At 44.5% G+C, this 21,219-nt stretch overlaps 1 protein-coding gene across 3 annotated transcripts in view; it reads right to left on the reverse strand.

The window, feature by feature from the left end:
- g (adaptor-related protein complex 3, delta 1 subunit-like garnet) overlaps positions 1–21,219 on the reverse strand; it is a 229,698-nt gene that overhangs the window by 187,285 nt on the left and 21,194 nt on the right. For all 3 annotated transcript variants that reach the window (XM_068382137.1, XM_068382140.1, XM_068382127.1), the window contains exon 4: positions 4,865–5,005. In XM_068382137.1, coding sequence (XP_068238238.1) covers positions 4,865–5,005 — 141 coding nt within the window. The remainder of the gene's footprint in view (positions 1–4,864; positions 5,006–21,219) is intronic.

Raw genomic sequence — 21,219 nt, forward strand, 5'->3', positions numbered from 1 at the left:
ATCAGCATCCGCAGTTGAGCTAGTAGCTGGCGAACCATGTTCCTTCAGAAGTGTTGGAGAACGTTGGCGTGCCAGCTGTAACACACGTGGGCGATCCGGAGATCGCTGGCGAGCTGATGATCGCTGACGAGCTGACGATCGCTGGCGAGCTGATGATCGCTGACGAGCTGACGATCGCTGGCGAGCTGATGATCGCTGACGAGCTGATGATCGCTGACGAGCTGATGATCGCTGACGAGCTGATGATCGCTGACGAGCAGAAGGCTACGCGTGGAAGCCCGCGCAAAGAAGAAGAGTCCTTGACCCCGACCTGAACCTAAGTTCTAGATCGCGAGGGCGAACGTGGGCGCACAGGGCACGTAACAGGAACTGCAGGGAAGATCATCTTGAAAGCGCTGACGAACAGGAGAGCGCTGACGAACAGAAGGGCGCGCAGGGAAACCCTGACACGCAAGGGAAGAACCCCCGTGGGGGCAACCCTTTGCCCCGAAGGGATCGTTGTCCGCCGGGAGACTGATGTCCGTCGGAAGACCGCTGTCCGTCGGGAAGACCGTTGTCCGTCGGGAAGACCGTTGCCCGTCGGAAGACGAGATTAGACTGCTGTCCATCTGCACCAAGACGGAAGATCGAGAAAAAGAAGTTGTAGGCTGCAAACGGAGATTCAAAAAGGCGCCTCAAGCACCCTTATAGGGAGATGAGAGGCCCTTACGACGAGGCGGACGGAGGGCCTTACGGCGAGGGAGGCCAACAGCAACAGCAACAGAAGAAACCTCCGAAGAGGAGTCTCTATGAGTGTACTCTCTCGCGAACGAAAGAGAAACACTTCGTGGAAGAGACTGGTCAGCCAGTGACCTAAAAGGGGCAATCCTCCGAAGAGGAGATCCTGCAGTTGCCCAGCCCCTTGAGCGAAACTGCAGGTGCGACCGCTCAGCACCAAGAGCATAGTCGCACGAAAAAAAAAAAGGCAAGAGAAGAACCCCCCAAAAGAGGAAAAGCTCAAGCCTGGACAGGAAAAAACTTCCCTCGGAAGGAAAGTTATCCGCCCAAGGAGGCAAGCCTCCTGACTGTTCTAAAATGAACTGGAGAGCTGTCCGTCGACACGGGAGTACTACCAGTAGGAGACACGCCCCTGACGACAATACAAGGGGGAGGCAGCAACAGCCGAATCCCCAGGACTCAACCAGACAGCTCACACCGTTGCTATATTACAGAAACGAACTAGATCGGTAACTGTAAAAAAATAAAACAAATAATATTAGTACACATTCATTCCCCCGGGAAGGCTCCGAAGAGGAATCCCGAGGAAAAGGAAAAAGAATTACACAATAGGCACGTGCCCTCACAACCACTTACACTCGCGGAAGGAGAGCTGTAACCAAAACAGAATTATAACAATTATAATTATGTAACTATGTAATTATGTAATTTAAAAATGAATGAACACTAAAGAAAAAAACGAAAACCCCGAAAGGAATCGTTCTACAAGCTGAAAAATTAACAACTACAATTAGATTCATAAACTAATTGAGACAAAATGTACGGCGTAGCAACCCCACCCACACGGGAAGGAAGCTACAAGGGCGTAGTAAAACATAGTAAAAGGGTGAACGACCTCAAGAGAGAGAGAGAGAGAAAGACCGAAGTCAAACTCGATCGCAACCCATAAAATTAGGCCGTGGTGGCCTAACTGCCGAGGCCTCCACGTAGATATCGTACACTACACACACACATCTGAAAAGGAAACTTACTTATTTCTATACTCAAATATATATACAAACATGAAAACATGTTTACATATATATTGAGTAAAAGAAAAGTAAGCGATTAAGTAAAGACAAAACAGACAATGGCTGCCAAGCGAGGACCAAGACAGAGACGTCTGTCACAGTCCGAGCCAAAAGTGAAAGTGAGTATTCACCTGTGTGTGAGGGGGAGGAGGGGTAGCTAGCTACCACTCCCCTACCCCCCCGCTAACTAGCGCGGGGGTAATACACCCTCGTTAAATTCTAATGGCTCGCCATTTCAGCTACGCTAAAAGTAATACCCTTTGTAAATAGCGTGGTTTGTATTTCGGTTACGGAACAAATGAAATTTATAGCAATGATTTTTACCAAAATAAAAAGCTAAATCTGAAAGCATCTTCTATATTTTGGCTTTTGAGCAAGTGCTTCAAACTTACAGTTGTAAAATCTCAAACTCTTAAGGTGATGGGGCCCGGAAATGATCTGAAGGACAAAGTAAGGAATAACTGAGATAGAGAGGAAGAAAAGGGAGACCTAAAATAAAAATAAAAAATTAAAGCAATTTGTATTTTCCTAGATATACAAATGTGAGTGCCTTACGTAGGGAATAAGTTTTCAGCGCGAGTTGAATGGTCGTTGAATCGTTTCCAAGAGCAGTTAAGAGATAGACGGTTCAAAAGTCCCCTCAGAAATGAATATTTAGGTTTATTTTCTTCCCTGGAAATGTCAACCTATCCAGTTCAGTGCAGGAGTCAAGGAAATGACCCCAGCAACTTCCTATCTGTCTATCATTGGGATAAATAGGCTGATAGGCCCTTGCTCAAAATGGAATAGCAATCCAAAATAATATACCTGGCATGGGATGACCTACGGGTTGGTCCATCCATATCCATATACCAAGGCACTTCCCCCAATTTTGGGGGGTAGCCGACATCAACAAGAAACAAAACAAAACAGTATATTCCACAATCCTACCCCTCATGTAAGGAGAATGGAGAAAAACTTCTCAAAATTCTAAAGAATGGACCTCAAAAGAGAAGTTTACTAGCATTAAGTCAGATCCATTGAGTAGCACTTAAACCACTTCCTCCCTAAGAGCAGGGCAGAAAGAACAGAGGTAAAGAGCCAGTCATTCTGCCTCCATTACAGAATCACTCATAAACGTTACCATAAATGAGATGCTTACCGTTCCGTATGGGGTCTGGGCTTGCTTCACCACCACTTGAGCAGCCACCACAAGACAAAGCACAAAGACATCAACAGACTTGTGGGTACTCCAGTAGAATAAAGGCCGTGAAAGTGGTTTGGTATATACACACCTCGACATTCAACAACTGGCACACTGCAAGATTCCTCTTGAAGGCAAGGGCGGGGTCTAGCTCCTGACTTTATCAGTTCTGGTTTTAAGTAGTACCTAGACTCACTCATCAGTCGAGCCATTTGCATTACAACCCAAAACTTATGAATTTGCTAGCAATGTGTGACAGATTTTACTGCTTGAACTTAGTAACTTTAGGTGTTTTACTTTTATATTTTATCTTATCTTTTTTCACTAGTGGTAGGATAAACATTCATAAGTTCATTGAAAAAGAACTACTAATAGTGTATTTACTGTATTATATTGTATACGAAACCTTAAAACACAGTATCTTAATAGTAGTAGGTTGGACAGGGCACCAGTCACTGTTGAGATACTACCGCTTGAGGGATATCGTGTCCTTTGACTGGTGAGGCGGTACTACATTGGATCCTTCTCTCTGGTTATGGTTCATTTTCCCTTTGCCTACACATACACCGAATAGTCTGGCCTATTCTTTACACATTCTCCTCTGTCCTCATACACCTGACAACACTGAGATTACCAAACAATTCTTCTTCACCCAAGGGGTTAACTACTGCACTGTAATTGTTCAGTGGCTACTTTCCTCTGGGTAAGGGTAGAAGAGACTTTAGCAGCTCTTCAAGAAAGAGATATAAAATAGAATAGTGTACCCGAGTGTACTCTCAAGCATGAAAACTCTAAGCCAAGACAGTGGAAGGCCATAGTACAGAGGCTATGGCACTACCCAAGACTAGAGAACAATGGTTTGATTTTGGAGTGTCCTTCTCCTAGAAGAGCTGCTTACCATAGCTAACGAGTCTCTTCTACCCTTACCAAGAGGAAAGTAGCCACTGAACAATTACAGTGCAGTAGTTAACCCTTTGGGTGAAGAGGAATTGTTTGGTAAGTGTTGTCAGGTGTATGAGGGCAGAGGAGAATCTGTAAAGAATAGGCCAGACTATTAGATGTGTGTGTGTAAGCAAAGGGAAAATGAACCATAACCAGAGAGAAGGATCAAATGTAGTACTGTCTGGCCAGTCAAAGGACCCCATAACACTATAGCGGTAGTATCTCAATGGGTGGCTGGTGCCCTGACCAACCTACTACCTATAAAGATACATTTTTTGAGTGAATAACCCATTTTCTTCATATTTTTAATGGGTGACAAATTTATTATCTCAGCCTGTGATAAATCTCTTATCATCATGAAACATTTTTCGCAATGTTAGTCATAAAAATCTTCGCTTCACATTTCACAGCATGAAAATTTCGTAAGCAGATTCTTTCGTGAAGAGAGGTATGACTGTAGCAGATTTCTTCAGCCTCAAAGAACACCCAAAAAGTGAAGAGCAATCACTTTGCCTTATTCCATCTTTCAGTATTCTACCAACAACTGTGATGACTGATTACTACCATCTATACTAGGAGGGGGAACCGTAGGGAGTCACAACCCTTGCAAGAAGGACAAAAAGAATTGGTGTCAATATTACTCCTGCTAATACAGTAAAGGTGTCGCACTTTTGGCCAGCAACCTCAGGGCAGGATCACATGCCCGTGTGTTGATTCTCCATTACAGCAATCAAGTTCTGGAGACCCGTACTGCTTGGCGCCTTAAGTGAAAGTGGCTTAACAATGTATTGGCGGGGGGCAGGAATTCCCCACCACCTGCCACAAACTACCAACACCAAATAATAATTTCTAACAGGCGAGTTTTCAGCTTTGCTCAAATCATACTCCTATTAAAGGATGAAGGTTTGCATCTATGTGGGAACAAATAGACAAAAGAAAGTTTGCTCCTTACCAAGGTCATAACATCATTCGCCAGATCTCTCGCAAGGTCCCCACTGATGAAACACGCCAGGCCAGTAAGTGCTGTTCCAGCATCATACATGTTATGACTATTCAAGTCCTTACGAATCATGTTTGTAGTGAGCATCAGCACCTATATCAAATTGAAAAGAAAGTAATAACATGGTTATAGTAAGTATCAGCGCCTATGTAAAGTAAAAAAAAAAAAAAAAGGTAATATCATGGTTGTAGTGAGCATCAGCCCCTATATTGAGTGGAAAAAAGTAATTACATGTTTGTAGTGAACATCAGCACCTATATCAAGTAGGAAAAAAGTAATAACATGGTTATAGTGAGCATCAGCACCAATTTCAAGTAGAAATAAAGTAATAACAAGGTTGGAGTAAGCATCAGCGCCAATATAAAGTAGATAAAAGAAATAACATGGTTGTATTGAGCATCAGCTCCTATATCAATTTGGAAAAAAGTAATTACATTTTGTAGTAAACACCATCACCTACATCAAGAAGAAAAAAGTAATAACATGGTTATAGTTAGCATCAGCAACTGTATTAAAGAAAAAAAAATCTTTTCTAAAATTGCAAATTTTGAAAAGTAATCTTTAATTTTTTTAATCATACTAACCTGAGTCCTTTACATAGGATAGATATCAGGGAAGATGGATTACTCGGCAGATGCTCCTTTATAACAACGGGTAAAAAGGTAACTACTGGTCAAGAGCAAGGAAGCCCTGCCCCGACCCTCTGCTTGCTAATGAGCAGTCACTTCGATTGCGGTTAGGAATTCCAAGGGGTAAGTGATAGCAGAAAATTTTGATTAAAGGACTCGGGTTTGTAAAGTTAGACAAAATACAGATTACTTTCATAAATTTGCAATTTGTTCCTACACTAGTACAATCCCTCGTCCTTTACAAAGAGAAGACTCATCCTTAGGTGGAAGAAAGTCCCTGGTCCACCTGGCTGGATACTTATTCCGTAAAACCAAAAACTCGGACCCTTGTAAGTGGTGCACAGTTGAAGTTCCATACAACTCGTGAAACAGTGGTTTAGCAATACCAGCAGTTCCACAGCCAGTGCAATAAGGGATGCGGAGCAGAAAATCTCTACACAGTAACACATGCATATATATATCAATAGATTTATCTGGTTACAACACACGCTTACCAATTCTATATCATATAACAGAAAGACTACACGCTAAGTAGGGCTTGCCTGCAAGCGAATCAATTCCAGCTGAAAGTATTTATAATGCTGTGCCCCAAGAGAGGGGAAGATGAAAAGGAAAGGCATTGGCAGGTAGATATGACAAATTTGGAAGAAATTTGCATTTTTCGTAACGATACAAACCTAGAGCTATTTATATGGGATATTACTTTCAGCAAAGTTGAAAGACGAGCCATAAGATTTTGGCGAGGGATAACTACCCCAACTGCTACGTTAGCAGTAGGGGTAGGGGTAGCCAGCTACCCCGCTCGGAATGTTGCATCAGGAGTGCTCTAAGCATAGACAAGGTCTGTCGAGGTGAGTTTCCAATCAAGTTCGAAAGGTTGTGCGCCCAAAGCAGTGCATTCATCGATAAACGATAATTTAGTGTCCAAACATTGGGCACTGGGAGACATATTACTCGAGAGCGCACATATCTTGTTAATCCCGACACGGATACAGTCTTATTCCAAACTCGTGGGGGGGGTTTGAAAATCGAAGAAGTCTGACACAAGAGGAGAATATTAGCCGGCCACTCAAGTTCACACGCAAGGACAATGTCATAAGTCACTGAAGTTTATTACCCTTCTGAAGAATTAAGTCTAAAGGGGTAGCACGTCAACATTGGGAACAAATGTCCAAAAGTTAGAAAGGAAAATTCTAAAAGCCAAGTTTGCTGAGACGCCAAAAACACGACTGTGCTATTCAGCGGTATAAAACAATCGCAAACTATAATAAAATAAAGAAAAAAGCAATCAAACAACTAAGATACTCCAGCCAGTGGAAGAACATCTGTTCCTAATGATGGCCAAAATCAAAAGGGACTGCTCAGTGAGGCAACAGGAGGATAAGGCTTCCTCACCCCTGGCTGGTAACTAAAAGCCACTTTGTTAAAAAAGTTTAACCGCCAAGTACTCCAGCTTCACTGATATCTATCTATCCTAAGAGTAGGAACAAATGTAAAATAGTTTAAAATAAATTAATTAACAGCCTTAAATTACTTTCACAATGTTCTCTAGGTTGGTTAACTGAGGATCACTGTATTTCTTTACATTTAAGTCTACAAAAGAATGAATAAATATTTTTGGGCTCAGGCCATGTCGTCCTGATGGAAGGTTCCTTTAAGTAGTTTCCTAGGGTATATTTGACTACAGTGATATTCCCAGAGAATTTACCTTTAGGTCTCCAGAATTCTAACTCCTGGCGCGAATATCCTTAGAATATCTCTCAAGGATATCGCATAATATCAGGAGACGTATATCTTGATACGAGACATAGCAATCTTCACCCCGAATAGCGTTTTCGCTTCGAGGGGGAAAGTGGCAAAAATAGAAGGGGAGTCGTTATCAAGGTACCCTTCTCCGTTACTACCTTGAGTATCTAGATGGCGCAATCGTCACCGCCATGTTTATTCCTTTAAGTGTAGCGCTACTAGCTCGGTGATTTTCCTGTTCGCTCTCGTGTATTCGTTTATCTCATTGGATTTATCATGCAATCTCCAGCCTCTTCTGACTCTGGAAAGTTGAGTATTTGATCTTTACATTGTATAAATTTTAGCTCTTGTCTCACAGTGAAATTATGTTAAATTAAGTGGAAGAGCTGTTGCCTGAACCGGAGGCGCCACGGGCGCTATCGTTCGTAACGTACGAGTTATTTAGTTAGCCAGAATGACTTCCCGGTATAAATAGCATGAATAACTATAGCTAATCCGTCCTCATTGCTAGGAGTTAATTATATTATGCCGATTGTATTCTAAATAGTTTCGGCGATTTAGGTAACCGAACCTTGCTTACGCTAGGCTTCCTAGCCTAGGCGTTTTAGTTTACTTTCATGCATGATATACTGTAATAGACTTTCCTAGTGTTATTAAATTTAAATGAAGCTATTTAGGCAATTTATACATGTAAGATACATTGATTGCATATAAATTTTCCTCTTCTGAGATAGTATACGAGTGTTTCGGTGATTAAGGTAGTCTATTCTCGCCTGCCACTAGGCTACTAGTATACTTTCATACATGTTCCCCCGTTATCCTCGTGTATCGTTTTATCAATTCGGGCAGAGATAGATATCTCCTAGAATTATTATATAAACCGATACTCGTCTCCGGTGGAGATTTAAGGGTAATCCCTCCTTCCCTCTGAGTGTAGCCTTAGGCTACAACCCTAGTTGGTCGTGCCTCGAGTTGTCATTCAGGCAGGACTAGGCTAGGGTTTTCTGTCCCTTCCCTTAGCCGCAGATAGCAGGTTTTGGGTTTCAGTCAGAGCCTCAGAGTATATAGCCTTGTGCCGGCAGCTGGCCGGCAGGGTGAATAGTCATTCCCCTGTTGGACTATGCTGCCAGCATAGGAGGCTAGACCTCCCTAGACCGCGCCTGAAGGGGTTATATGATATTGCCACCTTCTCCCTGCTGTCTAGTAGACTAGTCCTATGCTCGCCGACCCTAGGCTGAAGAATAGACATTCTTCTGCCGCCTAGGATGGCGCTGGCACTGGAACTCTGTTTCTCTCTTATTAAGAAGAGGCGGTAAGCTTGCTGCCGGACCCTTAACTGTATTGGCAGACCCTAGGCTGGAGAATAGATATCCTCCTGCCGCCTAGGATAGCGCCAATACCGAAACAGAGTTTCTTAAAGGCGTGGATGGACAGGAACCCTGTCGGCTCCTTCCACACCTCATACAGGACCCCCCCCACCCCCCACCCCTCTCTGTCATTTAGTGATGGCCTAGCCATTGCAACCCTTTGGCCGTTGTCCTACAATCTCACCACTTGCCAGCAGGTTGTGGGGCCAGCCGGGGCTTCTGCTTATAGTAGCTTAGTCGCTCAGCTTTCCCTTATGGACACAAGGCTCCGGGATAGCTGTGCCGGCTGGGCTGGCTGCCGGCAGGAGATCCCTTTACTGTAGAGTGTTCTTCAGTCCTCTCTTGGACTGCCATTCACAGACCCGTGGCCGGCAGAGACCGGCAATGGTTTGTGGGTGGGTGGAAGCCTGAATGATATATTCTCCCCTTCCATTTGAACCCTCATTCTGGAGGAAGGTAGTAAGGCTGAGCTCTTACATCACCCTTCACTCCTTGCTTTCTCTCTCTCTATCGGCTAGTGCCGCCGGGTACTAACCTAGCCGGCAGCTGCCGGCCGGGTTAATGCTGCCGGCCACTACCCTAGCTGGCAAGGCGCCGGCTGGACTAGTGCGCTGACAGCCGGTGACCCGCCGGCAGCCGGCACAACTGACTTGCGCCTGCAACCGGCAAGCTGCCGGCCACCACACCATCCGGCAATGCTCTGGCTGATTTGTGCGCCAGGTGCTAGCCTTGCCGGCAACATGCCGGCTAGAACTACAGTATATGACTATACAGTGGCCAGTATATTTGCAGTATAGATCATACTGCAAACAGAAAGCTTTAGTATAAAGCATACAGTAGTTAATTTTCTAACATACCCTGTGTGTCCATGCACAGTCTATTGTTGAGACCATACTATTTAAGGAAAGGAAGATTTCTTTCCATATACTGATAGATGATCAGTTACAAATGACCCTCATTATTAAACCTTTGGGAAGTCAGTGTTAAGTTATACTTATCTATCCTTGCAGGGTAGAACTCTTCCATTGGGCTTCCTGAATAGGATAACGCTAAGCTTTAATTTTGAGGGAGGTCACAGCAATTGGCTGGACAGGAAAAACATGTATGTGTCTTTCCTAATTCTTTTCTAGCTTGTCTATCCCTAGCTCTGCCTACGGACAATAAAGACTGGAAGGAAATACATCTTACCTACTCAGTTTGGAAGTTGGAGGCGGATATTGCTGGATGCCAGTTCAGCGAAAACCTCCCTAAGTTGTCTGACTTTCTCTTGCGTAGGGAGCAAGAGACAAAGGAAAGGCTTGCCGCATCCCTGTCCCTCCAAATTACCTTGGAGGCAATGTCAAGTGATCATAGATCCCCAGACATGTTCATGGTCGTGGCCAAATCACATTTGACAACACTGGTCAAGGATCTATATGGCTTTGTTAGGTCCAGAAGAGCATGTAGGGAGTTCGTGTTAGCTTCGGCTGAGGTGAAGCACGAACCCAGGAAGCTGATATCTTCCAATATCCGGGGAAAAGACCTCTTCCTGAGTGAAATGGTCAAGGAAATAGTCGACAAGGCTGCCACGGAGAACAGGAATCTTCTCCAGAAGTGGGGCATGTCGGCTAAGAGGAAGTCTTCCCCGGACGAGGGTCCCCAACCGAAGAAGAGACAGAGAGACCAAGGTTGCCCTCTTGCCCTGTCAGACAGCAACAGCAGCTTCCAATGACCGCGGTGCCCCAGATGGTAGCACAGCCCCAAACCACCTACCAGATGGTACCTCAGCAGATGGTGACCCAGTCACCAGTCTTTACTCCTGTCTATGAGAGCCAGACCACTACCTTTCGCCCTAAAGGTAGAGGGTCAAATAGAGGCTCCTCTAGACGCCCCTCAAGAGGAAGAGGGAGTAGGGGAGGGCGCGGTCAAGGAGGCAAGTCCTCTGGACAACCGAAGCAATGAGATGCTTCCGGTAGGAGGAAGACTCCAAACATTTCGGGATCGCTGGACCTTCGAACCCTGGGCCCACAGCCTAATCAAGAACGGACTAGGTTGGAGCTGGAAGACACAGCTCCACCATCATTTCCTCAATTCTTCCAACACTCCACCCCCTTCCTGGAAGAATATACCTGAGAACTCTTGAGCAAACGGGTGATAAGGAGGGCAAAGTCCATCAAATTCCAAGGAAGGCTGTTTTGCGTTCCCAAGAAGGACTCAGACAAACTCAGAGTCATTCTGGACTTGTCGCCACTCAACAAGTTCATAGAAAACTACAAGTTCAGGATGTTAACCCCTCAACACATAAGGACCTTGCTGCCAAAACGGGCGTACACAGTCTCCATAGATATGGCAGATGCCTATTGGCCTATTCCAATCAATCGCCCACTCTCCTCCTACCTAGGATTCAGGCTATAGAAGAAGAAATACGTCTTCAGAGCCATGCCCTTCGGACTAAACATAGCCCCAAGGATCTTTACGAAGCTTGTAGATGCAGTCGTTCAACAACTACGCCTAGAAGGTGTCCAGGTGGTAGCCTACCTGGACAATTGGCTGGTGTGGGCAGCATCCGAGACGGAATGCATGCAAGCATCCAAGAAAGTGATCCAGTTCCTGGGACATCTGGGATCAACGTCAAAAAGTCTCGACTATCTCCAGCTCAGGAGTTTCAATGGCTTGGAATACATTGGAACTTACAGTCACACCGTCTCTCCATTCCACCAGAGAAGAGGAGAGACATAGCGGGATCTGTCAAGAGACTACTGAAATCCAACAGGATATCAAGACGCCAACAGGAGAGAGTGCTGGGCTCCCTTCAGTTTGCATCAGTGACATACCCGGTGCTAAGAGCACAGCTACAGGATGCATCAGGAGTCTGGAGAAGATACGCATCAAACGCTGGAAGAGATCTAAGAAGACCGATACCAACTCAACAACGATCACTTCACAAGCCATGGTCGAAGGCCAAGAACCTGAAGAGGTCTGTGCCTTTGCAACCACCTCTACCTTCAGTCATCATCCACATGGACGCATCAAAGGAAGGATGGGGAGGTCACTCTCACCAAAGGAAAGTCCAAGGGACTTGGTCCTCTCAATTCAAAACCTTCCAATTCAACATTTTGGAAGCCATGGCAGTCTTTCTTACGCTGAAGAAATTGTCCCCTCGCCATTCAGTCCACATGAAACTGACTCTGGACAGAGAGGTGATAGTCAGATGTTTGAATCGTCAAGGTTCAAGATCACCCCAAATCAACCAAGTGATGTTGGCCATCTTCTGCTTGGCGGAAAAGTAGAGATGGCACTTATCAGCAGTTCACCTTTAAGGGTTCCGCAATGTGACAGCGGACGCTCTATCCAGGCTCACGCCGATAGAGTTAGAATAGTCCCTAGACGCAGGATCATTCTCCTTCATCTTACGTCAAATCCCAGAACTGCAGATCGACCTCTTCCCGACGAGCGACATCAAGAAGCCACCTCGTTATGTGGCCCCATACGAGGACCCTCTAGCGGAAGCGGTGGACGCGATGTCCCTCAACCGAAACAGATGGACCTGTGTTTACCTGTTCCCTCCAACCAATAAGCCGAGATCCTTTCAGGGAACGGCAGCCCTAGTGGCTCCCAAGTGGCCGAAGAGCAATTGGTTCCCTCTAGTATTGGAATTGAAGCTGAGGCTGGTCCCTCTGCCGGACCCAGTTCTGACTCAACGAGTACAGAAGTCGACTGTCTTCGCTTTATCACAGAAAACCCAAAACCTTCATCTCATGATTTTCTCTCCTTAGTAGTTAAGAAAAGGTTTGGGATCTCAAGAGACAGTATAGACCTCTTAGACGTACATACTGTAAGTCTAAATCTACCAGAAGGCAATTTGAGTCATCTTGGAAGAAGTGGGTTACCTTTGTCAAGGCAAGAAGACCAAAAGAGATCTCAACAGATTTCTGTTTATCCTTCTTTATTCACCTTCATGGACAAGGTTTAGTAGCCAACACGATAACAACGTGTAAGTTAGCCTTGACTCGACCTCTGCTTTACACATTTCAAGTAGACTTATCCAATGAAATCTTTAACTAGATCCCTAAGGCCTGTGCTAGACTTAGGCCTGCAGCACCTCCCAAGCCCATTTCATGGTCCTCTGATAAGGTCCTACACTTTGCCTCAATAGTGAACAATGAGGATTGCTCTCTGAAAGACCTGACTTAAAAAGTTATATTCTTGTTTGCTCTAGCCTCGGGGCCCAGAGTTAGTGAAATAGTGGCCCTTTCTCGGGATGAGGGCCATATTCAGTTCACAGAAGCGGGAGAACTGAATTTCTTCCCTGACCCAATGTTTCTCGCCAAGAACGAGCTACCTACCAAAAGGTGGGGTCCCTGGAGAATCTGCCCTCTAAAGGAAGATGTCTCGCTGTGTCCAGTAGAGTGTTTAAAGGTCTATCTTCGTAGAACTTCAGACTTCAGGGGAGGACAGCTCTTTAAAGGCTCAAACTTATCCCTAAAACCACAAAGGACAAAGATCAACTATTTCATTTGCAGAGCGGATCCTGACAGTACTCCCGCAGGTCATGATCCCAGAAAAATTACTTCGTCATTGAACTTTTTCCAATACATGGATTTTGAGCATCTACGCTCGTATACTGGATGGAAGTCATCCAGAGTATTCCTTAAACACTACGCGAAGCAAGTGCAAGAGCTGAAAAGGTATATGGTGGCGGCAGGCAGTGTGCTAAAACCTTTCGCTTGGAGCTGCGAGGAACAGTGAATTGATTAGGACTGTTAAGAATCGGGTGAAGATGTTGACACCTCACAGTGCAACACGTAAAGTGAAGTGTCACCAAGGTGGCACTATGGACTGTTCCAGTTATTAAAGGTGAAGAAACAGAGATAACACTTGTGCCAGGTGTTCTTTACACAGTGTGAAAAGACAGTCATTCATAGAAATGCATATTAGAAAATTTATAAAATTTTCAGTTTTGTGGCATTAATTATTATTCCCTTTCAGGTGAAGTAAGCATTTCTCGTCTCGTCTGTATTTTATGTTTCTTTTGCATTCACTAACATTTTATTACCGCTATATAATGTATGTTGAATTACTATTGATTACCAATAAATATTTGATTGGTATTTGCGTCTTATTTCGCCCCAAATTTGAATGAATAAAGATGTGTGAATATTATTTAACCCTTAATAATCTGCATATGGACATGTGAACAAAATAAATAACAAATACCACCTTTCTCTGCCTATGCATACTTTGTTCCTACACGGGTACAAACTTGTCTGATTTTGCATACAGCTAATCCTGTATGCTCTGGATGCTATGGTGGCTCATATAAGCTTTTGTTTGTATTGAGAATACAAACTGCGACTGGCTTTGCATACAGTGAGACCCATATGCTCTTGTTGCTAGGTTTGTTCATATGGGATATGCAAACCTCGAGACTTTTTCCTGAGTCTAGTATGACTCTTCCCTGCAGGGGGCAGGAAGCACTAACATAGTTCATGATTAGAAGTAATGACGTATAACAGTAACGCCATATGTCTCTATGGCCTCAGTGACCAAGGAAATATTGTCTTGAGGTTAAGGCACATTTGGAAAATCCACAGATACAGTACTTTCTAAATAATGCTCTGGTAACCTTCAATCAAGACGACATGGCCTGAACTCAAAAAACGGATTTTGAGCGAAGCAAAAAATCTATTTTTGGGTGAGATAGCCATGTCGTCCTGATAGACCCGCCCTCCTTTATATAGAAAAGGCCTTGGCAGGATCCCTCCCGAAACTACTTTATCTGTAGCACCTTGCTCAACGCTACAAGGATTAAACATGGCGGCGACGATGGCGCCATCTACATACTCAAGGTAGTAATGGAGGAAGGGTACCTTGATAATGGCTCCCCTTCTATTTTTGCCACTTTCCCCCTCGAAGCAAAAACGCTATTTGGGGTGAAGATTGCTATGTATCATATCAAGATATACGTCCCCTGATATTATGCCATATCCTCGAGAGAAATTTTAAGGATATTCGCGCCAGGAGTTAGAATTCTGGAGACCTAAAGGTAAATTCTCTGGGAATATCATTGTAGTCAAATATACCCTAAGAAGCTACTTAAAGGAACCTTCCATCAGGACGACATGGCTATCTCACTCAAAAATGTTATCTTTATAATAAAATAAATTTTTGAATATACTTACCCGGTGATTATATAAGCTGCAACTCTGTTGCTCGACAGAAAACTCTACGTTAAAAATCCGCCAGCGATCGCTATGCAGGTAGGGGGTGTACTTCAACAGCGCCATCTGTCGTGCAGGTACTCAGTACTCAATGTAAACAAAGAACTCAATTTTCTCCTCGGTCCACTGCGTCTCTATTGGGGAGGAAGGGAGGGTCCTTTAATATATAATCACCGGGTAAGTATATTCAAAAATTTATTTTATTATAAAAATAACATTTTTCAATATTTAACTTAGCCGGTGATTATATAAGCTGATTCACACCCAGGGGGGTGGGTAGAGACCAGCAATAAATGTTTACATTATTATGAGCTAAGGATTTTTTATTTCATTTTAGCAGTTATCAAAATAACAAACTTAAAATAAATAAGTACCTGGAAAGGAAGTCGACTTGAACAATTACTCTGCCTTTTTAAGTACGTCTTCCTTACGGAGCCTCGCGATCCTCTTAGGATGCTGAGCGACCCCTAGGATCTGAAGTATCAAGGGTTGCAACCCATACAACAGGACCTCATCAAAACCTCTAATCTAGGCGCTTCTCAAGAAATGACTTTGACCACCCGCCAAATCAAGTAGGATGCGAAAGGCTTCTTAGCCTTCCGGACAACATAAAAACAATAATAAAACATTTCAAGAGAAAGATTAAAAAGGTTATGGAATTAGGGAATTGTAGTGGTTGAGCCCTCACCCACTACTGCACTCGTTGCTACGAATGGTCCCAGAGTGTAGCAGTTCTCGTAAAGAGACTGGACATTCTTAAGATAAAAAGACGCGAACACTGACTTGCTTTTCCAATAGGTTGCGTCGATTATACTTTGCAGAGATCTATTTTGTTTAAAGGCCACGGAAGTTGCGACAGCTCTAACTTCGTGTGTCCTTACCTTCAGCAAAGCTTGGTCTTCCTCATTCAGATGGGAATGAGCTTCTCGTATTAACAGTCTGATAAAATAGGATAAAGCATTCTTTGACATAGGCAAAGATGGTTTCTTAACTGAACACCATAAAGCTTCAGATGGGCCTCGTAAAGGTTTAGTTCGTTTTAAATAGAACTTAAGAGCTCTTACAGGGCATAAGACTCTTTCTAGTTCATTTCCAACCATACGATAAGTTTGGAATATCGAACGATATTGGCCAAGGCCGAGAAGGCAGCTCGTTTTTGGCTAGAAAACCAAGTTGTAGAACATGTAGCCGTTTCGGATGAGAATCCGATGTTCTTGCTGAAGGTATGAATCTCACTGACTCTTTTAGCTGTGGCTAAGCATACCAGGAAAAGAGTCTTTAAGGTGAGATCTTTCAGGGAGGCTGATTGTAGCGGTTCGAACCTGTCTGACATAAGGAATCTTAGTATCACGTCTAAATTCCAACCAGGTGTAACCAAACGACGCTCCTTCGTGGTCTCAAAAGACTTAAGGAGGTCCTGTAGATCTTTATTGTTGGAAAGATCTAAGCCTCTGTGACGGAAGACTGATGCCAACATGCTTCTGTAACCCCTGATAGTGGGAGCTGAAAGAGATCGTTCTTTCCTCAGATATAAGAGGAAGTCAGCTATTTGAGTTACAGAAGTACTGGTCGAGGATACGGATACTGACTTGCACCAGTTTCGGAAGATTTCCCACTTCGATTGGTAGACTCTAAGGGTGGATGTTCTCCTTGCTCTAGCAATCGCTCTGGCTGCCTCCTTCGAAAAGCCTCTAGCTCTCGAGAGTCTTTCGATAGTCTGAAGGCAGTCAGACGAAGAGCGTGGAGGCCTTGGTGTACCTTCTTTACGTGTGGCTGACGTAGAAGGTCCACCCTTAGGGGAAGTGTTCTGGGAACGTCTACTAGCCATCGAAGTACCTCGGTGAACCATTCTCTCGCGGGCCAGAGGGAAGCAACTAGCGTCAACCTTGTCCCTTCGTGAGAGGCGAACTTCTGCAGTACCTTGTTGACAATCTTGAACGGAGGGAATGCATATAGATCTAGATGTGACCAATCTAGGAGAAAGGCATCTATATGAACTGCTGCTGGGTCCGGGATTGGTGAGCAAAATATTGGGAGCCTCTTGGTCATCGAAGTTGCGAAGAGATCTATGGTTGGCTGGCCCCAGGTGGCCCAAAGTCTCTTGCATACATCCTTGTGGAGGGTCCATTCTGTTGGAATGGTTTGTCCCTTCCGACTGAGACAATCTGCCATGACATTCAAGTTGCCTTGGATGAACCTCGTTACTAGTGATATGTCTAGACCTTTTGACCAGGTGAGGAGGTCCCTTGCGATCTCGTACAACGTCAGAGAGTAGGTCCCTCCTTGCTTGGAGATGTACGCCAAAGCCGTGGTGTTGTCCGAGTTCACCTCCACCACTTTGCCTTGAAGGAGAGACCTGAAGCTTTTCCAGGCCAGACGTACTGCCAGTAGCTCCTTGCAGTTGAAATGCATTGTCCTTTGACTCGAGTTCCATAATCCCGAGCATTCCCGTCCGTCTAATGTCGCACCCCAGCCTACGTCCGATGCGTCCGAGAAGAGAACGTGGTTGGGAGTCTGAACAGTCAGGGGAAGACCCTCTCTTAGGTTGATATAGTCCTTTCACCAAGTCAGACAAGACTTTATCTTTTCGGAAACCGGGATCGAGACCGCTTCTAGCGTCTTGTCCTTTTTCCAGTGAAAAGCTAGATGGTATAGAAGAGGACGGAGGTGTAGTCTTCCTAGTGACACAAATTGATCCACGGATGACAGCGTCCCTACCAGACTCATCCACAGCCTGACTGAGCAGCGTTCCTTCTTCAGCATCTTCTGGATGGATAGCAGGGCTGGGGGCTGATCGTCTTGTTCAGCAACGTCCTCATCAGAGGGTTCCTCATCCGAAACTGATGAGGAAACGGCAACGGAGTGGGCAACGTCTGACTCGCTGAATCCGGTCGCACTGGTGGATGCGTGACGGAGCCGGACGCAATATCATGGAACTGCTGCACAGTCTGTGAACTGTCAACAACCATGGGTGCGCGAGGAAGCACAGCGTCAACCCGAAACTGTCTAGACCGTCTGGGTTGTGCAGTCAACACCCTACCGGGTTGCTGAGGTTGACGCACTGCGTCACAACAAGTCACCTCTGCTGGTTGTTGAACGTCCTGAACGTCAACAACCACCTCCGAGCGTCGCTTAACGTCAACGTGCGGCTGGCAACCCACACTGGGTCGCATCGGTGGAGGAACCACCTCAACTGGCAGACGCGAGTAGGTTACCTCAGCGTCAACAGGGCGCACAACCGACCGGTTGGAAGGTTGTTGGCCAGAAGGTTCTTCTCCGCATTTAAGTCCTCTATCAAGGACGCCAGCTTGGACTGCATGTCTTGCAGCAAAGCCCATTTAGGGTCTACAGGAGCAGGTGTGGCAACAGACGGGGTTAGCGACTGAGGCGGAACCGTTTACCATCCCTGAAAGCCTTGTTATGCGTGACATAATAGTACAGCAAAACTTCAAAGGCTCGACAACAGCTGAGAAGTTGACCTGTAAACAACTTGGAGCGTCTCCTGGCTAGGCGCCAGGGAGAGTCTACCAGAATTGAGAAGTCTATCTGGGCAGAGGCATGAACTCCCAAGCCGAGAACTTCTCTTGTGTCATATCAGACTCTCGCTCTATAAACCAGTTTAAAAGAAGGGAAAGCAAAGGCTGTATCCCCCAAACTCCTCCTGGTGAAAAACCAGTCGCCTAGCCAACGTAACGCTCTCTAGGAGAGCGAGAGAGCACTAGCTTAAAAACAACGGCTTCGAAGTAGCTAGGCCTAGTGTAAGTTCTGACGTTTAGGCGAACGAGGAGCAGCAGTTACAAGATCCGGACGAAGATCCTTAAAAAAATCATCATGATTTAATTAAAGTCCATAGGAGGCTAAGCAGCTTAAGGCTCCTCTCCATCTGACAGAGTCCTCAAGGGAATATCAGTAGGAGGGAGAACAGCAACTTCCTCATCTACAGGAACCTTGTCCGATAAAAGCTGAGTCTCTCACTGGTGCATTAGTAGCGGACCAGAACGCAACGTCATGTAACTGCTTGACAGTCTGTGAACTGTCAACAACTGAACTGTCAACCACAACAGGTGCGTGAGGACGTACAGCGTCCACTCGAGACTGCTTTGACTGCCTAGACTGAGCAGTCAAAACAACTCTAGAATGCGGAGGTTGACGCACAGCGTCAAAACAAGTCAACTCCGATTGTTAGTGAACGTCTAGAACGTCAACAGGAGCATCAGCCAGTGGCCTAACGTCCAAATGCGGCTGAAAAACCACACGAGACCGCATCGAGTGTGGTTCTAAACAACCTGACTGACGTGACTAAGCTACGCCAACGTCAACAGTAAGCACAAAGGAACGTTAGGTTGGCTGAAAGCCAGGATATCGATGAGATAAACGGCTAGACTCAACGGACTAATCGGCAGAATAGTCTTCCATAAGGGAGGCAAGCATATACTGCATGTTTTGCCATACAACCCCTTAAGGATCAACGGAAATGGTTGTGGTAATAGACGAGGGTAACGTCTGTGACCGCAACACTTTGCCTACAAAAAAAGACTTTCGGAGTCTGTGTTACGCTTTTGTTAGGCGGCGAGCAGTTATCCGATGACTGCATAGGGTCAGAGCTGTCCTAATGGCTGTAACCAGGACGCTGGACCTGTCCTGAAAGGACTGACTTTCGCTTAAGGGCTTCGAAACCTTGTGACAGGTTTCTTATGCGAAAAGCCTACGGATGGCGAGGAGAAACAACGTCTCTCTCGTCTTATGGTAGGGGAGATCTTGGTAAGAAACACCCGATACCATAAAGGGAAAACGTCTGTTCGTTGGTCAAGGCCTCTCGAACCCATAAGTCTTTTGACATTACTTCTCCCCTGGGCTTGGGAGCTTGCAAGAGGTCCCGGACTAGGTGAACGACAGGCACGAACAGACGAACCCTCGGACGCAACACTGTAACACTTTGCGCATATCACTTTATCACTTCGATTTTCTGTTTTGCACTTATTTCTACCTGAAACACGCAATTCTACCCTTCATTAAAAGGTAGTAATTGCGAAATTAGTCGTATAATGCAAGCTCATAATACCAGCAAAAAACAGAAAACATATTTTAAGATAAAAAGAAAAATCAGTGGCTGGGAAAGAGACTAAACACTAGTTCATATAACTACGTTTTCAATCTCTCACCGCACATAGCCTGGGGACGAGAATAAAAACCTAAAAACGTTTTATCCTTCCTCCCCGTACAGAGACTAGGGACGAGAGTAACACGAGAACAACGTTACCCGCTTGAACGGAACGTTTTCTCTCCTCTCTCTCCCTCCGTCTCTATCTCTCTCTCTCTCTTTCTCTCTTGATTTCGCACCTAAGAGAAGAGCCCAATTATATATCGTCAAAAAAACATGTTATTTGACTAAAGGAAAAAACTGAAAGGTTTTTCAAATAAAAAGTTCCTTTAAATTAGAATTTAAAACATTTAAGCTAAGAAAGAATGAACAAAACGTCAGAATCGATTTACTCTTACTGCAAAGTGAAACCGTGATACACTCTCTCTCTCTATCGTAACGATAGAGCGCATGTTGAAGGTCCTGAACGTCAACAACTGCGTAGTATAAAAAACTAAACGTTAGTTCATCTTTGAAAACAGTACGAAGACTATCAAAGAAAATCTTTCATAAAATATTACATTTAAAAAGTTTTAAATCCTTTAAAAGCTAAAGACGATATAAAGGGCTCAATGTTGATTAACTTCGGTTTCCAAGTTAGGACCGCCTACTCTAAGGAAAGGTCTATATAAACAAAGCATTAAAATTTATTTTATATGTTTATAAAAAATGGAAAGTTAATCGAAGAGGCCTAATAAAGGCGGAGAGATATAAAATATATAGAGGAAAATCTATAACGTGATAAGATAATTACTAAAAGCCTAAACACACTTCCGTCTAAGGGAAGGGTCGGCCATTTAAAAGTGAAAGAAAGTCCATACTCTATTTGTTACCATAATTAAATCTATCCAAAACGAGTTCAAGTTTTGAGATGAAGATAAAACACCTGCATAGCGAAAGCTCAAAACTAGAATAGTGTACTTCACCAATAGTTGTGAAAACAAATCCAGTTAGCACAGCGAATTAGTAGGTCTTGACGGTAGCCCGACAGAGAGAAAATTGAGTTCTTTGTTTACATTGAGTACTGAGTACCTGCACGACAGATGGCGCTGTTGAAGTACACCCCCTACCTGCATAGCGATCGCTGGCGGATTTTTAACGTAGAGTTTTCTGTCGAGCAACAGAGTTGCAGCTTATATAATCACCGGCTAAGTTAAATATTGAAAAATAGATTTTTCGCTTCGCTCAAAATCCGTTTATACAGCACTTTTATCCTATAAATGAT

This window comes from Palaemon carinicauda, chromosome 1, assembly GCF_036898095.1.
Source record: "Palaemon carinicauda isolate YSFRI2023 chromosome 1, ASM3689809v2, whole genome shotgun sequence".
Taxonomy (NCBI): domain Eukaryota; kingdom Metazoa; phylum Arthropoda; class Malacostraca; order Decapoda; family Palaemonidae; genus Palaemon; species Palaemon carinicauda.